We start from the raw sequence: 16,533 nt of genomic DNA on the forward strand, positions 1-16,533 counted from the left end.
AAAAAAAAAAAAAAAAAAAAGCACCAATCGCGGTGTGGGCTCCAATATGCAGCACAAGAAAGAAGCCGGCCATGACTTGGCGTGCCTGTAATCTCCCCCTTTGAGGCGTCTCTAATTGCCCGGGACACTTGTGTCCGAGGGCTGCTCTCGTTTGTCAGTGAAAAGATGAGACCTCTAGTGCTCCTTACAACAGGCTTAAGCTGATAAAGCCTTTCATTAACGCGGCGGCCGTGGGATTGGTGCTCCACACATACAGAATGGATGAAGAAGAAAAAGAAAAAAGAAAAAAAAGACTAATCAAAGCAGACATTACCCCCCACCACGAAGTCACAGCACAGCCTCAGCATGGGGTGCACTCTGGAAACAACACGCAATGACATTAGCAGAAATCCATGACTTTCAAATGTGCCATAACTAATATAAAACTATGATTTGACCGTTGTATGTTGAATGGATTGTCAGATTCCAAAGCCGATTCCTTAGCAAGAAATAATATTCATATTCAGTCAAAACTAATATGTGCTGAATTGTGTTTTAAATTCTATCATGTTTTTAAGTGTTAATTTATTTTTTTACAATGATCCATACTGATTGATCTGTCTGTCATAACTTAAAATCGACCAAGTACCATCACAGAACAAAACACACGGGATGGCAGCAAATAATGAGCCATCATTATAATCCAGTGTGTGGAAACACTTTGAATTTTGCAGACATGTGACCATACAGTGTGGTAGAATGTATTATTTTCAACAGTGGGTTGAATTTTATCAAACTAAAATGTGAATGGAAAATAGGTTTAACAAGAACATATTAAAAAGAGACACCAAAGCAAGAATGGTTATTCTGACAAACAGAATTAGTAATAGCTGCTTATATTTCAATAGAAGTCTATGGGATTTTGGCTTTCTGGGACGAGTGGGTACTTCCTGTTTGTAACGCGAGGGTAGAATCTGTCCAATACATTCTCCCAACTCGTCACATATTAAAGTTTGGTTAAGGACCCCTCCACGTCACAAATTGACATTTTAGGTGACCCCAACTCGAAACATCAAAAAGTGACCTGGAGGGGTTCTTAACCCTTGGGCTATCTTATGCGGTCCAGATGACCCAAGCCTTGCTTTAATGTGTTATCCATCCCATAACAAAGGTAGACAAGGCTGGACAGGATTTTATGTCTGCCACGGACACCGGTGAAAATCAAAAATAATTGAAAAAGAAAGGTTCGGTGCAGTGTCATGTGGGGTCCAGATAGATGATGCCACTCTCAACGTTAACATACCTTGGATAGCACAAAAGTTAACCAAATGTCATGATGTGATAAATCGGGGATGAGAATGTGTTGATCTGTCCAGTTCTCTATATAATGTCTATGTTCAGTACCCAGTCATTTAACACACTGATTGAATTTTTGACCAAAGATGTCCTGGATCGATTTTAGGTCAGTGAATCAGATTGTTAAAAATGAACCAATATCGACTATAGGGCTGGGAATCACTGGGTACCTCACGATACGATACGCGATACATGGCTCACGATATCGATAATATCGCGATACTGCAATAATTGGTAAAAATCCTCTCTAATAACTAGAATTATATAGAAGAACATGTTTTTCGGGAAAATATACGATATTAAATCACTACACCCCTGTTTTTTTTTAGAAAACATTTGGCACACCTACTTTGGAAACATGCTTGCTCCCGATGTTTATTCTGGAATCGGAAAATTCTACTTTTGCCTCCTGTATGGTGAGTTTTTTCCTTTGAGTTTTACGCCTGATCAGCAACACATCCAAGCCGAGCCTTACTGAGAGCCAAAACAAGCAATCGTAGCAATCATCCAACTTTTCTTTGTTAAACAAGAATCTAAAATTCTATTGTCCAATAATAACATTGATCAATGCAATGTAGACTTCATTAGATGTAAAGTTTTGCACACATTTAGTCTGCTGAGGTGGTGATCCAATTTTCTAACTCAAGAGCCCCTTAACATAGGTAAAGTAAATACCCCCACTCCCTCCAACACACACACAATTACATGCTATAATTGGTATAAGATGGTATGATAGCGTGAACCTTAGCGTTGCCGTGGCGACAGGTTTGCTGCTTCCATAAATGAGGCATCAGGAATAATGCAGCAGCATGAATGAATTTATGGACATCGCCACGGCATCATTATTTGTTTTCCATATTAACTTGCCCACCAGTGACCCCAAGTAATAGCCCCCTAATGTATTCCAAAGAGCCATGTGACTGGAACGAGCGCACGAGCGCACACACACAGAAGCGGAATTGTCAACACGTGCGTGCGTCCAAGTAGAAGTGCAATTATATGGGACTGCGTTGTTGCCGTTGGCGTCAAATGACAGCGCGGTGATAAACTCAATGAACCTGGCTGCAGATGATGCGGGATAATAAATTCTCCATTTAAATAGGAAGCACACCAAATGATCCCAATTCCAAATGTGCTCCTGGAAGAGCGGGAGTGGTGCACAGCTACAGATGATTGAAAGTGACTCTCTGGTTATTAGAAAAATAATGAGCTATCTAAAAAAAGCCACAAGATCAGTTGCTGCAAAGTCTCACTTCTCCTCAAATTTCCTAAAATGCGCCAACTTAGGAGTAGGACGGCATTTCAAAAGGCCACTGAATTGTCATATTTCGTGGAGTTGCGACAAAAAGTCTCTTAACTGTAAAAACTTTTTACCAAAGTACACTGCAAAACCCTAAATAAAGAGCTGATTCAATAATAAGGAACTAATCCTCAAGGGAAGGGGTGTCAAACTTAATCGCACCAGGGGTCAAAATCCAAAACACTCCTAATGTCGCGGGGTGAACAGGATAAACATTTATTGAACACTCCAAAACTACATTTTTAAAATTTAAAACCATAACTTTTTAACATAATTATGAACTACATATATGCATTACCCGTGATAATGCTAGTGTGATGCTGTAAGCTGAATTTGGCCGCTGAAGATGCTAGTGCTGATAGCTGAAAACGCTGAAGTTGATAGCCAGCTAAAATATAAGCAAAATGCCCAATTAACCACAAAAAAAACTAGGTTAGCCAAAACAGCTAGCATGTAGCTAAGAAAATAGCTAAACTTCAAAATATCCCAAAAAATTGAAAAAATCCTAAATCAGCCAAAACAGCTAGCGTGTAACTAATGCCTAACTCCAAAATGGCCTAAAAACACTTTTTTAAAAAGCCTAAATTAGCCAAAACAGCTAGCATGTAGCTGAAAAAAACTACACTTCAAAATAACCTAAAAAACTTTTTAAAAAAGCCCAAAATAGCCTAAAAAAATCTTAGTAAAAGCCAAAATATTTCTAGAAGCTAGCAGAATGCCAATTTTTAAAACCGTAACTTTTTAACATAATTATGAATAATAAAGCAGCAGAAATATTATTCTTGAATAAATCAACTTAGATCTTAAATAACTTTCAATACTTCCCTCTCCATAAATAGATATTTTGACAAAATTATACAAGTTAGAAATAAGTGCAAGATAACATCTGGCCATTAATAACAATAAAATGATCTGGAGGGCCGGATAGAATGACCCAGAGGGCCACATCTGGCCCCCGGGCCTTAACTTTGGCACATGTGCTCTAGGGAAGCAGAATTTGACCCAATTAGACATACGATACATCATCTGCTGGCCTTATCCTGCAGAGATTAACTGGTGACTGTAAATGCAGCGTCTGTCTACCATCAAAAGCACAGACTGACCAACAGTTAGAGTCAAATAATTTGAATTATGGAGGATCAATGGGGTGGAAACATGTTCGGGGAATAAGCTCACAAAACATTATTAATGTGCTCCACAGAGCCGGTTACAGAGTTTGTGACAGGGGGCACAAACTTTCTTTAAACTGTCAGATTGACCGAGCTATTTCTGGATTTTATTCTTGCGTGGTTTCTTGAGTGACGAGTGCTGACAAGTGCTGGAATGCAGGGGACGCCCTGTGACATCCTGACAGGCTGTCGCAGGACTTCACCGCCGCCACACACCGTCCACTTCTACTGACAGGGCTTCGTTAAGGGAGCCGTTCAGCATTTGGGGACTCATTTGATGAGTCCGAAGATCTTTGTGTTGAGCTTTTAGGGCGAAGTGCTGGCGGACAGAGACTGATAAAGCTGCTGTGCTAAGCTAAACCAGCCAGCTAAGACGCTGATGTTTGAGAGGGTTGACCATTTCCTGACAAGTGGAATTCTGGGCAGCATCTGCGCCAAGTTTGGAATTTATTTAGCTTGCAATCACAACAAAAAAAAATGTGTCAGAAAGATATTTCTTCATCTCACCATTTCTTTAGCCAATGTTATTCATTTATTAATCAAGATTATTTATTCTGAACCTCCAGCATGTTAACAAAGGATTTATAGGCGCAGTAGAACGCTTCAGACTGTTTATCAGGGGTGTCTTCTTGATGCATATAGAACATTAACACAAGCTGTGTGCAGCTGTGGTGATGAACACCATCTGCAGCTACCATAAGACATGCTCTTTTGACATCAGCAAGTGTTCACTTGGAGTGTAGAAACATCTCTCAAGCAAAGCCACAAGCAAGCCGTTCTGATGAGAATAACTACAGATGTTATAAACATGCTGAAAGTGTTGGTCTTTTGTTTAAGGTTAAAGCCATTTAGGGATGTATTTGGGGGTTGTTAGATAATATTTTTATTACATTCTTAAAGGGAAGCTTCAATTTTATTTTATTTTTTACTAGCCACATTATTCCTGTAATTTTGTCTTTTTCTCATGAATTCACCTCAAAAATCATATTTTTTCCTACCATCATCAACAACAAATAAAAGTCTAAATTAACCTTGTTCAGGAATTTGAGACCAGAAAAAATGCCATAAAATGTAGGGAAAAATTTGTCAAAGTTTTAATTATATGTAACTTGTATTGCATTGTGATTCTATTTTTGTATTGTCGCTGCAAACTCAAGAAGTTGTTGGAAATGATAAATTGTTCTCAATAAACCTACTTGGGTGAATAAAGTTTCAACTAAAAAGCACCAGATAAATTGCACAACAATGCAAAGCATAATCATAATAAATCAAATATGTCATGATGTGCAATTAAATCAGTTTCAACAGTAAATATCAGAGATGTCCCAAACCACAAATTCCAAGATGAGTCGACATTTGATGTAAAACAAGAAAATCCTCCCCGCCAAAAAAAAAAAAATTACAGAATTAATCATTGTTATAAGTTGTTTTAATGTATTTTTCTATCATTTCAATGAAGAAAAATGTATTTTTAAAAATGGCTTTGACTCGGTGAAGACTAAATCTGAGAAAAGATCACTCAATATACTGAGATTTGTAAAATGTCTTTTTCATGAATTTACAAAATAAAAACTCATCAAAAAGTAAATAAAAAAGAAACAACATATGGCTTGCAGCAGTATACCTTTTAACTGCAGTCCTTCACTGCCATGTTTGCAATTAAAGAGCCACTCATATCCTCTTTTAATCAATTTTAAAAGCATTCCCAATTGTCTTTTAATTATGATCATATCGCTTTGGGGTAAAACATTTTTTTCAAAATTTTTGTTTTCTAAGACGTGCTTTCTGCAGAGTGACAAAGGTTCATTAGAAATCCCCCTTTGAATTGTGGGTAGGATTGTTTGCATGGAAGTAAGCCTGCCCTCATTTCCCGTCATCCAGTCCTTGAGGGCCGGTGTCCTACGTGTTTACCAACCAACCGGCCGTTGAAGCTCCTTATTGGCCAAACACACCTGATCCAGGTAATCAGCAGCAGAGGAGGCAGGATTTCTGGAAAACCAGCAGGAGGGCAGCCCTCGAGGACTGACTTTGGACACCCCTGGTTTAACGCCATCTCCGCTAGTTTACAGCCGCTCACACCACCAACCGAACTTTACCAGTGCAACCAATTTGTCAAGTTTTGAGCCAGATACCAGCTCAGACAAGGAAAACGAAAACGTACATGAATCTATTTGTCTGCAAGTGGATGCATCAGATTGAAAAGGAGCAAGGAGATTGTGGGCCGCCCGTTGTATTTTCTACATCACAAATATGCTCTTTTTTTTCGTCTTCTACTGATTCAAAACAACTTGAATAAAGAAATCCTCAGAAATGTTTTTGAGCTTATTTTTTTTATATATGTCCTCCATCATCAGAAAAATGCCACAAGAACATGTTGGAAACACCAACAACACTATTTTCTTCAGGTTTTAAAACATATCTGTTACTTCATTTAACCCTCCAGCCACATGCAACACCATAGCGTAGTTACACCAGGTAAGGTTCTTGCCAGTGTATCATTCTGCAAACTGAGAAGCTGCAGGAACACCTGGATGGATGAGTCATGGAGAATAAGAGTTAAAGTTTGTCCACCAAGTGGACAGAAGATTCTAAAAACGTCAAAATGTTAACAAATCTACAATGAGTGAGTCTGACTGGATCGCTTCGGTCACTGAGGATCTGCATGAAGCGTGACCAGCAGCAGAACTTCTCCATTAGAACTCTCCTTTACCTTAGGAAACACAATCGTAGGGGAGGGGTGGCGGTGGAGGGGCTGGGGAGTCGCAAACATTCAATCTTGGAGAGATAACAAAAGGCAAAAGAAAGCGCTCTCTGGATGGCAGGATGCCCCTGGGGCTACTGTGCCGTTATTATGTTGGAGAGGGCTGCTGAGCTGCGGTGCGGGGCAATTACAGACCCATGGATGGATGAACTGGGGGAGGGTCCGGGGACAACAGCTCATCCATAAAGTGTTCTCGGCTCAAAGAAAAGACAAGAGGAACGCGTCCAAACAGTGGCGAGGAAAGCAAAAAAAGCCGCAGCAAATGGCGGTGGCTTTACCAATTTGCGTTAACAGCAGTGCGTTTTATTCTCATGGAAAGAAACATCTTTAATCTCAAATGATTTCATGTTAGGTCTGACGGAGCTCTGGTTTGGCCCATTTCAATGCTAAACGCTCAAATTGGGCTGGTTTACTATAATGTAGAAATCTGCTGTTCTCATTCAGAGCTGCTGCTGCTGCAGACACCACGGTGAATACATCAGCCACGTTCAATTTTCGGAAAGTCTTCCCTGGAAAAACCACACAGCAGCATTCAGACGGGGATCACAACAAAGGAGAAAAGTCAGTCCGAGGGTGTGGTTTCACTGGTGCGTGCTCTCCAAACAGAGGTGGCAGCCTTGCAGCTATTGTTCGATGGGTAGATATCTGAAGTGAAACCAGATTGAGTTGCAAGAGGGACGAGACGGTGTGCCTGCTCCACAAACTCTGACTTTGGTAACTCGAGATCAAACCCCCTTGCAGTCACTGGACTACATGTGCAGCAAAATGAGATAGAAAGAAAAGTTTTGTGGTGCAACAGTTGATGTGAAGAGTCTTCAAGCACCCTCAGTTTTCGTGCCCTCTGGCCCTCGGCGGCTCCAGTGCAGCAGGTGTCTGTGCACATTCTTCACCTAAGCTCTTGTCAAACACAGCGCGCAGCAACAAGGCCTCACAACTGCACGACGATGGAAGTCAACACAGTCGCGCAACGCCAAACAGCCGGAGTCAAGGTAACAAGTTTCTGCGAGGGTCGCTTTCCCGTCAGACCGCGTAACGTGAAACCAATGGGTGTTAGCCGGAATGTATAAATAGTAGGGATTAAGAACCACGGTGAATTTGCAGCATCATTAAGCGTTCAGTAACACCATAGGAAATGCGATCGGACTGTGGAGATCCTCAACAGACTGGAGCAAGTCCATTAAGAAAAAACAGAAGATGTAAAGGTGTAATACAAAGAAGAACAGGAAAAAAAATACAAACTTTTATTACAGACATTATTTTTTAAGAATTTATTTATTTTAATGATTAACTTTATCTAAACAGGTGAATTTAAAATAATTAAAAGCTCAATTAGGGGAGAATCTATTTCATACATACTTTATATAAAGAACTTTTTCACCTTTTAACAGCATAGAAAACGATGTGTGTCATCAAAGAAAGCTTGGTAATCTAACATTTAAGACCTAATATAATATAGGATGAACCCCAGACAAACCAATTATTAACTAAAATCCTTTGACTTATCTACGTAAGCCCTTTAAAAGCTTGAAGACGGCTCACAGGGAGGCAAAACCAGAAAAGTTCCCACCAAATACAAACTGTGCTTAAAGAACAGCATCAAAATGATTTTTTTAATGGTTCAAATATTCAAATTATTTATGTCTAGATAAATAAAATCTTCATGGGTGATCTGAGCATTACCAAAATAAAAGCCTGCTCTATTTTTATGCTAGAAGATTCCTCAAAGTTCAAACTACTTTCAATGCAGTTAACAGAAGTAAAATAAATACCTAATCTATGGTCATTACATCTGCTGAGTCAAACTAATTAGAATGAGGATTAGCTTAGCTTCTGTTCAGTTCCTGAGCCAACTAGGCCACAAACATTACAGAACTATGTAGAAAATATTGTCTAGGACATGTTTGAGTATCATTTGCTAAGGTTTTATTCAAAAGTTTCATGCCTTTAAACATTTTTTTTCTGATTTAAACCATTTTTATTCTTCCTTTCTTGTCCTAATGAAAAAGTCAAACTAAAGAACATTTATGAAGCTTGTTGAATAGAAAAGAGTGGTCTTCTCTGAATGTCACCATTAAATCTGCAGCTTTCAATGCCCTTCAGAGAGGCCCCCCCTCAAAAAAAACAAAAAGTCACCGTCTCCATGATTTATTAGCTCGCGTGATGACAGATGGCTCAAAAGTGGAACATATCTGATCATAAAGGCCAGTAAAAAAGCACACGCGGCACAAATAGGTGATAGAAGGCGACCACCTGCACACGAGGCAGCTCGGCCTCCCTTCAAGCCCCCTCTTTGGTCACAGGGCAGCAAGTGCTGCGATGCATGACGGGCAGATGCAGGTTTTCAGCAGATCAGTGACATGCTGATGAAGGGCCTCCTTAGCCCCACTCCGAGGCTCATTCTGCACCATCAGCTCCTGGCAGACAGCCCGGTGAGCGGGCGTCCCGCCTCTGGGGACCGACTTGCAGAGCACAACCGCCGACCACAACAGGCCTTTCTCTGCCTGCGATCAAGCCTCCTGTCGTAGCAACTCTGGCAGCATCTGAGGTTTTTCTTTTTTAATGGAGTTTTAACACAGTCTGAACGTCTCCCCTCCTGCAAAAGTCTGTGTAATGAAGTCGTGACCACTATTGAGCATGTGCAGATCAGCAGACAAACAGCTCTCTGAAATCATTTTCTGACCCTCTGAGAACAAAGAATTAGAAAGAAGCACAATGAATTAAAAATGTCAGCTCGCGTTAATGCTAAAAACTTGCTATTATACTATTTAGCATGACGTAGCAGCTGGCAGATGCAGAATGATATCAGCTTTGTTTGCAATGAGTCAACTGGGAACCTGGCGGCAGGGTTAAAAGGGTCACTTTGACCCTCCAGAGACGGTCAACAGAGTCCTGTGCTGAGTCAACATCACTCATCCATGGAGTCTGCTTGCACTCAAACAAAAGATTCCCATTCAAATCTCCCCACAACTAGAATAAAAGTCCTTGCTGTGTTTATCCCTACAACATTTCCCGTTTCCATGGTGCACGAGCAGCAACTCCGAGTGACTTTAGGCAACCATTACAGCTAAATTGAAACATAAAAAAACCCAGAAAGGATTTTGTCCTAACCCCTTTTTTTCCCATTAAGGCACATAAATCCCAACACAATAGGCCACTAATTATGGCAGCAACTAACAATCATCTTCATTACCAGCAGGAAAATCTATTGTTTACTGTTTATTTTTCCCCAAAATGTGCCATCATTGTTCGGGCTTAAAAATGTTTTGACAAAAAACAATAAAAATGATAATTTATTCAAACCAATAACTAAAAAGATATAATCTAAAGTAAATGAAGTGCAGCAATAACAAATAAAGAGTTGGAAACATGACCCAATGCCAGTATATGTTAAGGGAAACAAGAATTGATGAGAAAAAATAATAATAATACACATGAAAACAAAAATTACAGCTTTGCAAAAAACCCCAAATTAATGAGTGGATGATGAGGTGCCACCCACTCTGCATGCTTCAGAAGACGTCCCATTTAAAAGGCATCACTGCGGCGAAGCAGGACTTTCCTCCGCAATGTCAGACGGGAGAAAACACAACCGAAACCGCAGGCCTCTGCAAAAGCACAGACGCACAACTGCTCTGCAGCATTCTCCCAAGGCCCAGGCAGCCAGCTAGACCACCACCAGGAGAAGAAACAATGCGTGTGTTTACAGATATTTTCTGCTTGCACTCAGAGCATAATAACACTGCGCCGTGACGATGGATGTGCTGCAGACAACAGCCCCCACCTCTCGGGTCCCTATTTTTTTTTCCTTCATTCAAGCCTGGACTTCATTATGAAGTGCAACAGAAATCAAGTGTACAAGACAGCGTTTTAGTCCAAGTCAACAAAGAATAGTGATATTAAACAATCAAAGATGTGTCCAGAAGAGATGAGGATAAATAAAAAATGAAGCCCTAAATATATGCATTAAAAAGCGTAAAATTGTATTTTTTTTACATGCAAAAACACCTTAAAAAAGTGTTTTTTGCCAGATTGACGCACAAACGTAGACATGCCTGCATGGAGGCTTTGTTTATGACAAGTGCATGAGGCCTGTGCAGGAGCAGGACTCTCCAGCATCCTGCAACATCCCTTAAAAACTTTATTAGTTATTGCAATCTGTCACAAACAAACATTAAATCTCTGCTCCGACCACTTTGAATCATAAACTAATTTGCAGACATTTTTGCATTTGGAGGTTAAGCCAAAACAGAAGAAATCTCTACAACTTATGTGTTTAATTATTTTAGAAAATAACTGAAACTGTAAGAAATCAATTAAGCCAAGAGAAAACAAATTAGTGGAAGAAGCAAAAGGGGAAATCCATTAATTAAAAAAAAATAAAAAGTGAAATTTTAGACTTTTCAAATCCTCCTCAGCAAAGTGGGAATGGTATGCATTTCCTCCTGTAATAAAAACTCAGGAATGTCTGGACTTCATTCATGAAGTCACCATTAAATTAAGCACTTGTATAAATGGCTCTTTCACTGCAAATATAGGTGATTTGATTATCTGAATGGGATTGGACTGAATCCTTTTTACATGGCTTAACATTTTTCCTAGTTTAAATGCCTTACTTTAGATGCAAACCTGCTTTGTATTTATGAAAAATGATAAAATATTTACCAACATTGTTAGTTAGATGGATGTATCATTGCTTTTTATGGGGGAAAAGGAAGATTTTGAGAGATAAAAGCTGATTTTAGGAGAAATTCTTCAATGTGGATGTGCACTTGCGGCTGAACTGAAATGACCTTTTTGCTGCTCTTCATCACCTCTTACCTTTTTGTGTCTGTCTTTGAAAGGCAGCGCAGGCCACGGCATCTCCTGCACAAAGTCCTGCCAGTGTTTCTGCTCCTGGTCCGAGGAGATGAAGACGATCTCCAGCTTGTCCTTGTGCTCGGAGCTCTTCTTGAAGCGGCCGTAGAAGTCGCACAGGCTGCCGTTGAACTGCTTGCAGGGGCCGTTCAGGCTGCAGCCGAAGAACAGCCCGACCAGGGACACCCTGGTGCCCAGGGACTGCACGTCCACCTCGGCTTTCTCGCTGTTGACGAGCCGCTCCCCGAGCAGACTCACCAGAAACTCCGACGACATCGCAGCCCGCAGTCCTCCAACGCGCGACGGGAAAAAGCCCTCAGCCGAGGCTGCTGCTGCTCATGTAACCGCCGATACCCCGCACGCACGCACTTCCTTCCCTCCGTCCTCCACCTCCGCTTTGAGGCGTTAGGTGAGCTCCAGCCCCGGCGAGGAGAGGCGAGGCGCTGCCGCTGCGGCGTGTCTCACCGCGGAGCGTCCTCCGGTGTGAGCGCTGTGCAGGAATGCGCTCCGCTTAAATCAGCCTGACTGCAACACCACTCCTCCAACAAATACAGAGCAGTAACTCACTTCAGTCATTCTAGTCAAATCTATCAATGTCACCCTCTCTCATTAAAAAAACAACACTTTTTTGTTTTGTTTTTACACATAATACACATTTTCTATTTAATTTCCATTTTCTTTATTTAACGTTTAATTCTTTCCCTATACCGATCAAAAGCCTCCAATAATATACATATATCCACAGAAATGTGATCATCCAATAAGTTTGATTAAATATAAAACCAATAAAACCAATTGAGCATATTTTCACGTTTTCCTCTCATAAGGATTTGCTGCCACCTACAGTTTTTACAGCAACAATATTAACATTTCATCTCTAAAAGGAACTTTTTTTCTTTAATATGTTCAAAAAAAATTTAATCCTCCAGTCTTTGTAAATGTTGATGTAGGGTGTAACAATCTATGGTTTTTCCAATGATCCAACCAGATCAATACGAATGAGGCAAGTTGTTAACCGACCTATACCAGTCTGCAGCCTGCTGCTCCAGAGCCACATGTGGCTCTTTTATCTCTCCGTGGTGGCTCCTTGACCAAACATAGAATAAAATAAGTTTACTGTCTGAGTCAGCAGCTCCATGCTAATGGCTGCCAAACCAAAACTACCTAAAACAAACAAATAAACACAGCCCCCAAACTAAGACTACCAAGGTCCAACCCCAAACTAAAATAACAAAACCCAGCTGTTTAAAACTGCTGAGGACAAGGCGGAAAAAGAGCAAAAAAAGAAGAAAACAGTATTTTTTAAGTACTTAATTGGCATTTATTTAATTTAGATTAGTTAAACTTACAAATTGATAGCTGATAGATGATGAACCATAGGTTTTTACATCCCTGTTGACCTGAAGAAGCCTCGTTTGCTCAACGCTACCACCAGAATGCACAGACTTAAAATGCAAACAAAACATTGGTAAAAAAAAGTTAAATCTTTTATGAGTTAGAAGCACATATTATCTTGTGCTGCACAACATTGGTTACTAGCTGCACTGAGATGATCCTGTTTAGCACAGAGTGTCTTTTATTTTGAAAATAAGTTATTTGAGCTTCTGTCAAACGGACTATAACGCCGGAGTCACACAGGACGCGATAGCGCCGCGAAGCGGCGCGGAACGGCGTGCGCTTCCATTCGGCGCCCATGTTGACCTATGGCGTCGGTCACACCAAGCGCGGAGCGACGCGCAGCGGCGCGGAGGGTCCGCGCGGTGCAGCGCAACGTTTCGGCGTCTGGCCTATTTCTTCCGCGCGACGCGAGCGCTCCGCGTCAATACTGGCAGGAAGTTGCATCGAAATACATGAGAAAATCCGGTTTATTTTCAAAATAGAACCAATTTTTCACAATAAAACGCCGCGATTGACAAATGTTATCAAATTTTTGTGTCTAAACAGACAGTAGAGATGAAAATATGCATACAATCAAAACACACAGACACGCGTGCGCGAGAGCCCCCACCCCGGACACCACAGATCTCCGGAGCGGGTGTGCTGGTCTGCAGGGTTCTGGGAGGAAAAAAAGCAGGGCAGACGGGGCAGTGGGGGCCCACTGGAGCGGGACACGGGGCTGCGTTTGAACGAGAGAGAGGCAGAGGAGCGGTTCTTCTTGGATGAAACATCAGGTAATATTTTTAGTTTATTAATTTACCGACGGAAACACGTGGGAGCGCGTGCGTGCACACAGACACACAACAGAACAGACAGACACGCACACGCGCGCACAAGCCGATCAATGAAGTGGGCCGACTGCGGAGTTGGGGGGCGGGGTCTGTGTCGACAGGGGCAGAGACCATCTCCTTTTAGCAGAAACACTGGGAGATATCCTGGTTATTAATCATGATGGCAAAAAAGCAATAGCTCTAGCAGAAGCGCATGCCGACCGTCGCGGAAACAAATCGCGTCTGGTGTGACCAATAGAGCGCCGCGCAGCGGCGCGCTCTCCGCTCCGCGCCGCTGCGCGGCGCTATCGCGTCCTGTGTGACTCCGGCGTAAGACTATGTGGCTCCCTCTTGGTTTTGATCAGTAGAAAACAGTAAAATTGCTCTTTTACTGTTTAAGGTTGTCGACCCCTGACCTATAACATCATAAAATTGGTTCAAAATTAGATAAATCAATATTGGAAAACACTAGATACGGTACACATCACTGTACATGGTCCACGAATCAATACATAAAAGATTCAACTAACTTTTTGGCGACACAGTCCGATTCTTTTTCCAAAAATGCTAAAATCCAGATATTTCATATTCATATGGCATTTAAGGTATAAATAATAATGAATAGCATTTGACATGGAAATGTATTCAGGTATTGACTTGGAAGAAGCAAGCTTATGATTGGACGTCTTTTTATTTGCATCACATGTACAAAAAAAACAAAGATGGTAGAAAAAAAGAGAAAAAGAAATTGCAGTCAGGAATAGATTAATTACTTATTGATTGATTTTACACCTTTTTACCAGCATAATCTTGTTCACATATGTGGTTTTCAAACGATACTGCAGTTGCTCGATCAATTTTCAATACGCATCTATTATTTTACATTCCCAACCAATACTGCTGTTATCATCTGACAAAATGCAACAGCATTGGATACATCTTTGATTTATATTTCTTTTGACCCAATTTCTCTTCTTTTTTTGTAAAACCAGAATGTCATTTTCACTGTAACTTTTGTTCTAAAGGTTTCACCTTTGTTCAGTTGAAATTACATTAATATAAATGAAATATATATAAATAATTAAATCAGTACTTCATCTAATTTGGTTCTGGAACTGAATTGGGAATGAAAACAAAATCAATATCTTAGTTTGGCAGTGATACTCAGCATTAATAATGAGCAAAACCCCCAAAAGGAATCAATAATTTCCACTTTTTGAAGAATTGTCATTATTGTACCAAATGTTTTTACATTCAAAATAATCGTGTCTTATTTAAACAGATACAACCTGTTGTTTAGGTCACAATTTAATACATTAAATATAAAAGACAAGATGATTTTGTTTAATATTAATTCTTTATTCAGAGCAGACTGCATAGGAGCACATATCCACTCTATAAAGAGTGTACAAATATGACATTTTTTGTATTACCTTGGATGTTGCCTATCTTAAAACACAAGGATCACATTTTCATGAATGTGTTGAAACTGGATGGTATAGACATAGTTATTATTGACCAAAATTTAGAGTTCTTCTTCATGTGAGATGTAAACAACAAAATGACCCTCAGTCTTCAGTGAACAGCATCTTCACCAGGTCAGCTTTGAAACACTCTTCCTCCACCAATTTCTGGGGCTGAAAAAAGGATAAAGTGTCTTATTGCAACAACAATAAAATAGTTAAGAATTAAAGAACAGGAATAAAATCGAAAAACATATTTGTCAACTCATTTCAAGCAGTCGAATAGTGAAATAGTTATTTGGATAAACTCTTACAGTGCCGTATCGCAGCAGAGTGGGGACTCCGCTCAATTTCAGCGTCTTTTTGAATTCATTGTTTGGATCCTTCCAACTAAAGTGTTAAAAAAAGACATAAGTTAGGATCATTTCTAAAAAAAAAATAATAATAACATGAAAATTATTTTTCTAAAATTAAATATCAGACATGAAATAAATTCACAAAAATATGATTTTTAGCAGCAAAATTTTACATGATTCATCCATTAAAAAAATTTGTTTTTTTTTTATAACTATGAAGTTCTCAGATGTATTATTCTGAAAGATTGAAACGTGTAAATAAATTAAATTCATGTCAGCTGAAAGTGATGAACAGTAAAGGAAATATGGTAACAAAAGTCTAAATATACTTGTTTCAAATTTACTTAAAAAATCTTTATATGTTTTTCTATGTGAGTATTCATCATTCTGGTAAAGAAAATAATACTTTAAACTCTTAAAGCGTTTTACTTTTAAACTTCAAGGTGTATTAGACATGCATGTTACATAAACTAGACATGCGCAGACAAAATTCTTGCAAATCTGAAATGTCACATGATTTTTTTTAAATAAAAGACTGACTAAGCTCTTTCTCCAACTTGACAGTAGATGAAAACAGATCCTTCGGGAAGGTGACTCATTTCTCCCCTTACAATGGGCTCAGCTGAAAAAAAGGAAAATAATGATTATAATTATTATAAGCTTTGCAAAAATTATATGAATAAAGTTGTAAAAATCACGTTGTTTGACATTTTGGACACAAGTTTCTGCAAAGGTTAGACGCCACCATTGCGTCCTAAACGTTAATTTATAACTCAGTGAAATTACCTTTAACACAATCTGGACACCAGCTCTTTCCTTTATCGTCTTTGTTGCCGGAAAAATAAGCAAAAATTTCCTTCCCTTTCCTGTCAGACACGGCCTGACAGAACTCGTCATAGCCGTGCACGTTTACTTCTTCGTAAAGGACCATTTTAGCAGACTGGTATCACTCAGACTTCTGCAAGATGTGAAGAATAAGGCACTGCAGCAAATGCTGCTGACACTGAACATTGGACGGAGCGTTTGGTAGGACCTCTTCCGGTGTGGTGTGCGTCTTAAAGTCACCGCACAACCAAAATGAATTTCCA

The 16,533-nt window shown here is 39.9% G+C and overlaps 2 protein-coding genes across 2 annotated transcripts in view; both read right to left on the reverse strand.

Annotated features, from left to right (window-relative positions):
* nxn (nucleoredoxin) overlaps positions 1-11,930 on the reverse strand; it is a 64,336-nt gene extending 52,406 nt beyond the window's left edge. The window contains exon 1 of the mRNA XM_024277308.2: positions 11,384-11,930. Within this exon, the coding sequence (XP_024133076.1) occupies positions 11,384-11,695 (312 nt within the window). The 5' untranslated portion in view covers positions 11,696-11,930. The remainder of the gene's footprint in view (positions 1-11,383) is intronic.
* Positions 11,931-14,964: 3,034 nt separating this feature from the next.
* On the reverse strand, positions 14,965-16,490 carry txndc17 (thioredoxin domain containing 17). The gene is made up of 4 exons (XM_024277470.2): positions 16,232-16,490; positions 15,986-16,067; positions 15,404-15,479; positions 14,965-15,263 (listed from the first exon to the last, which is right to left on the reverse strand). Exons 1-4 carry the CDS (start codon positions 16,374-16,376, stop codon positions 15,195-15,197), a joined length of 372 nt encoding a protein of 123 aa, XP_024133238.1. The 5' UTR covers positions 16,377-16,490; the 3' UTR covers positions 14,965-15,194.
* Positions 16,491-16,533: the final 43 nt, after the last annotated feature.

This window comes from Oryzias melastigma, linkage group LG13, assembly GCF_002922805.2.
Source record: "Oryzias melastigma strain HK-1 linkage group LG13, ASM292280v2, whole genome shotgun sequence".
Taxonomy (NCBI): Eukaryota; Metazoa; Chordata; class Actinopteri; order Beloniformes; family Adrianichthyidae; genus Oryzias; species Oryzias melastigma.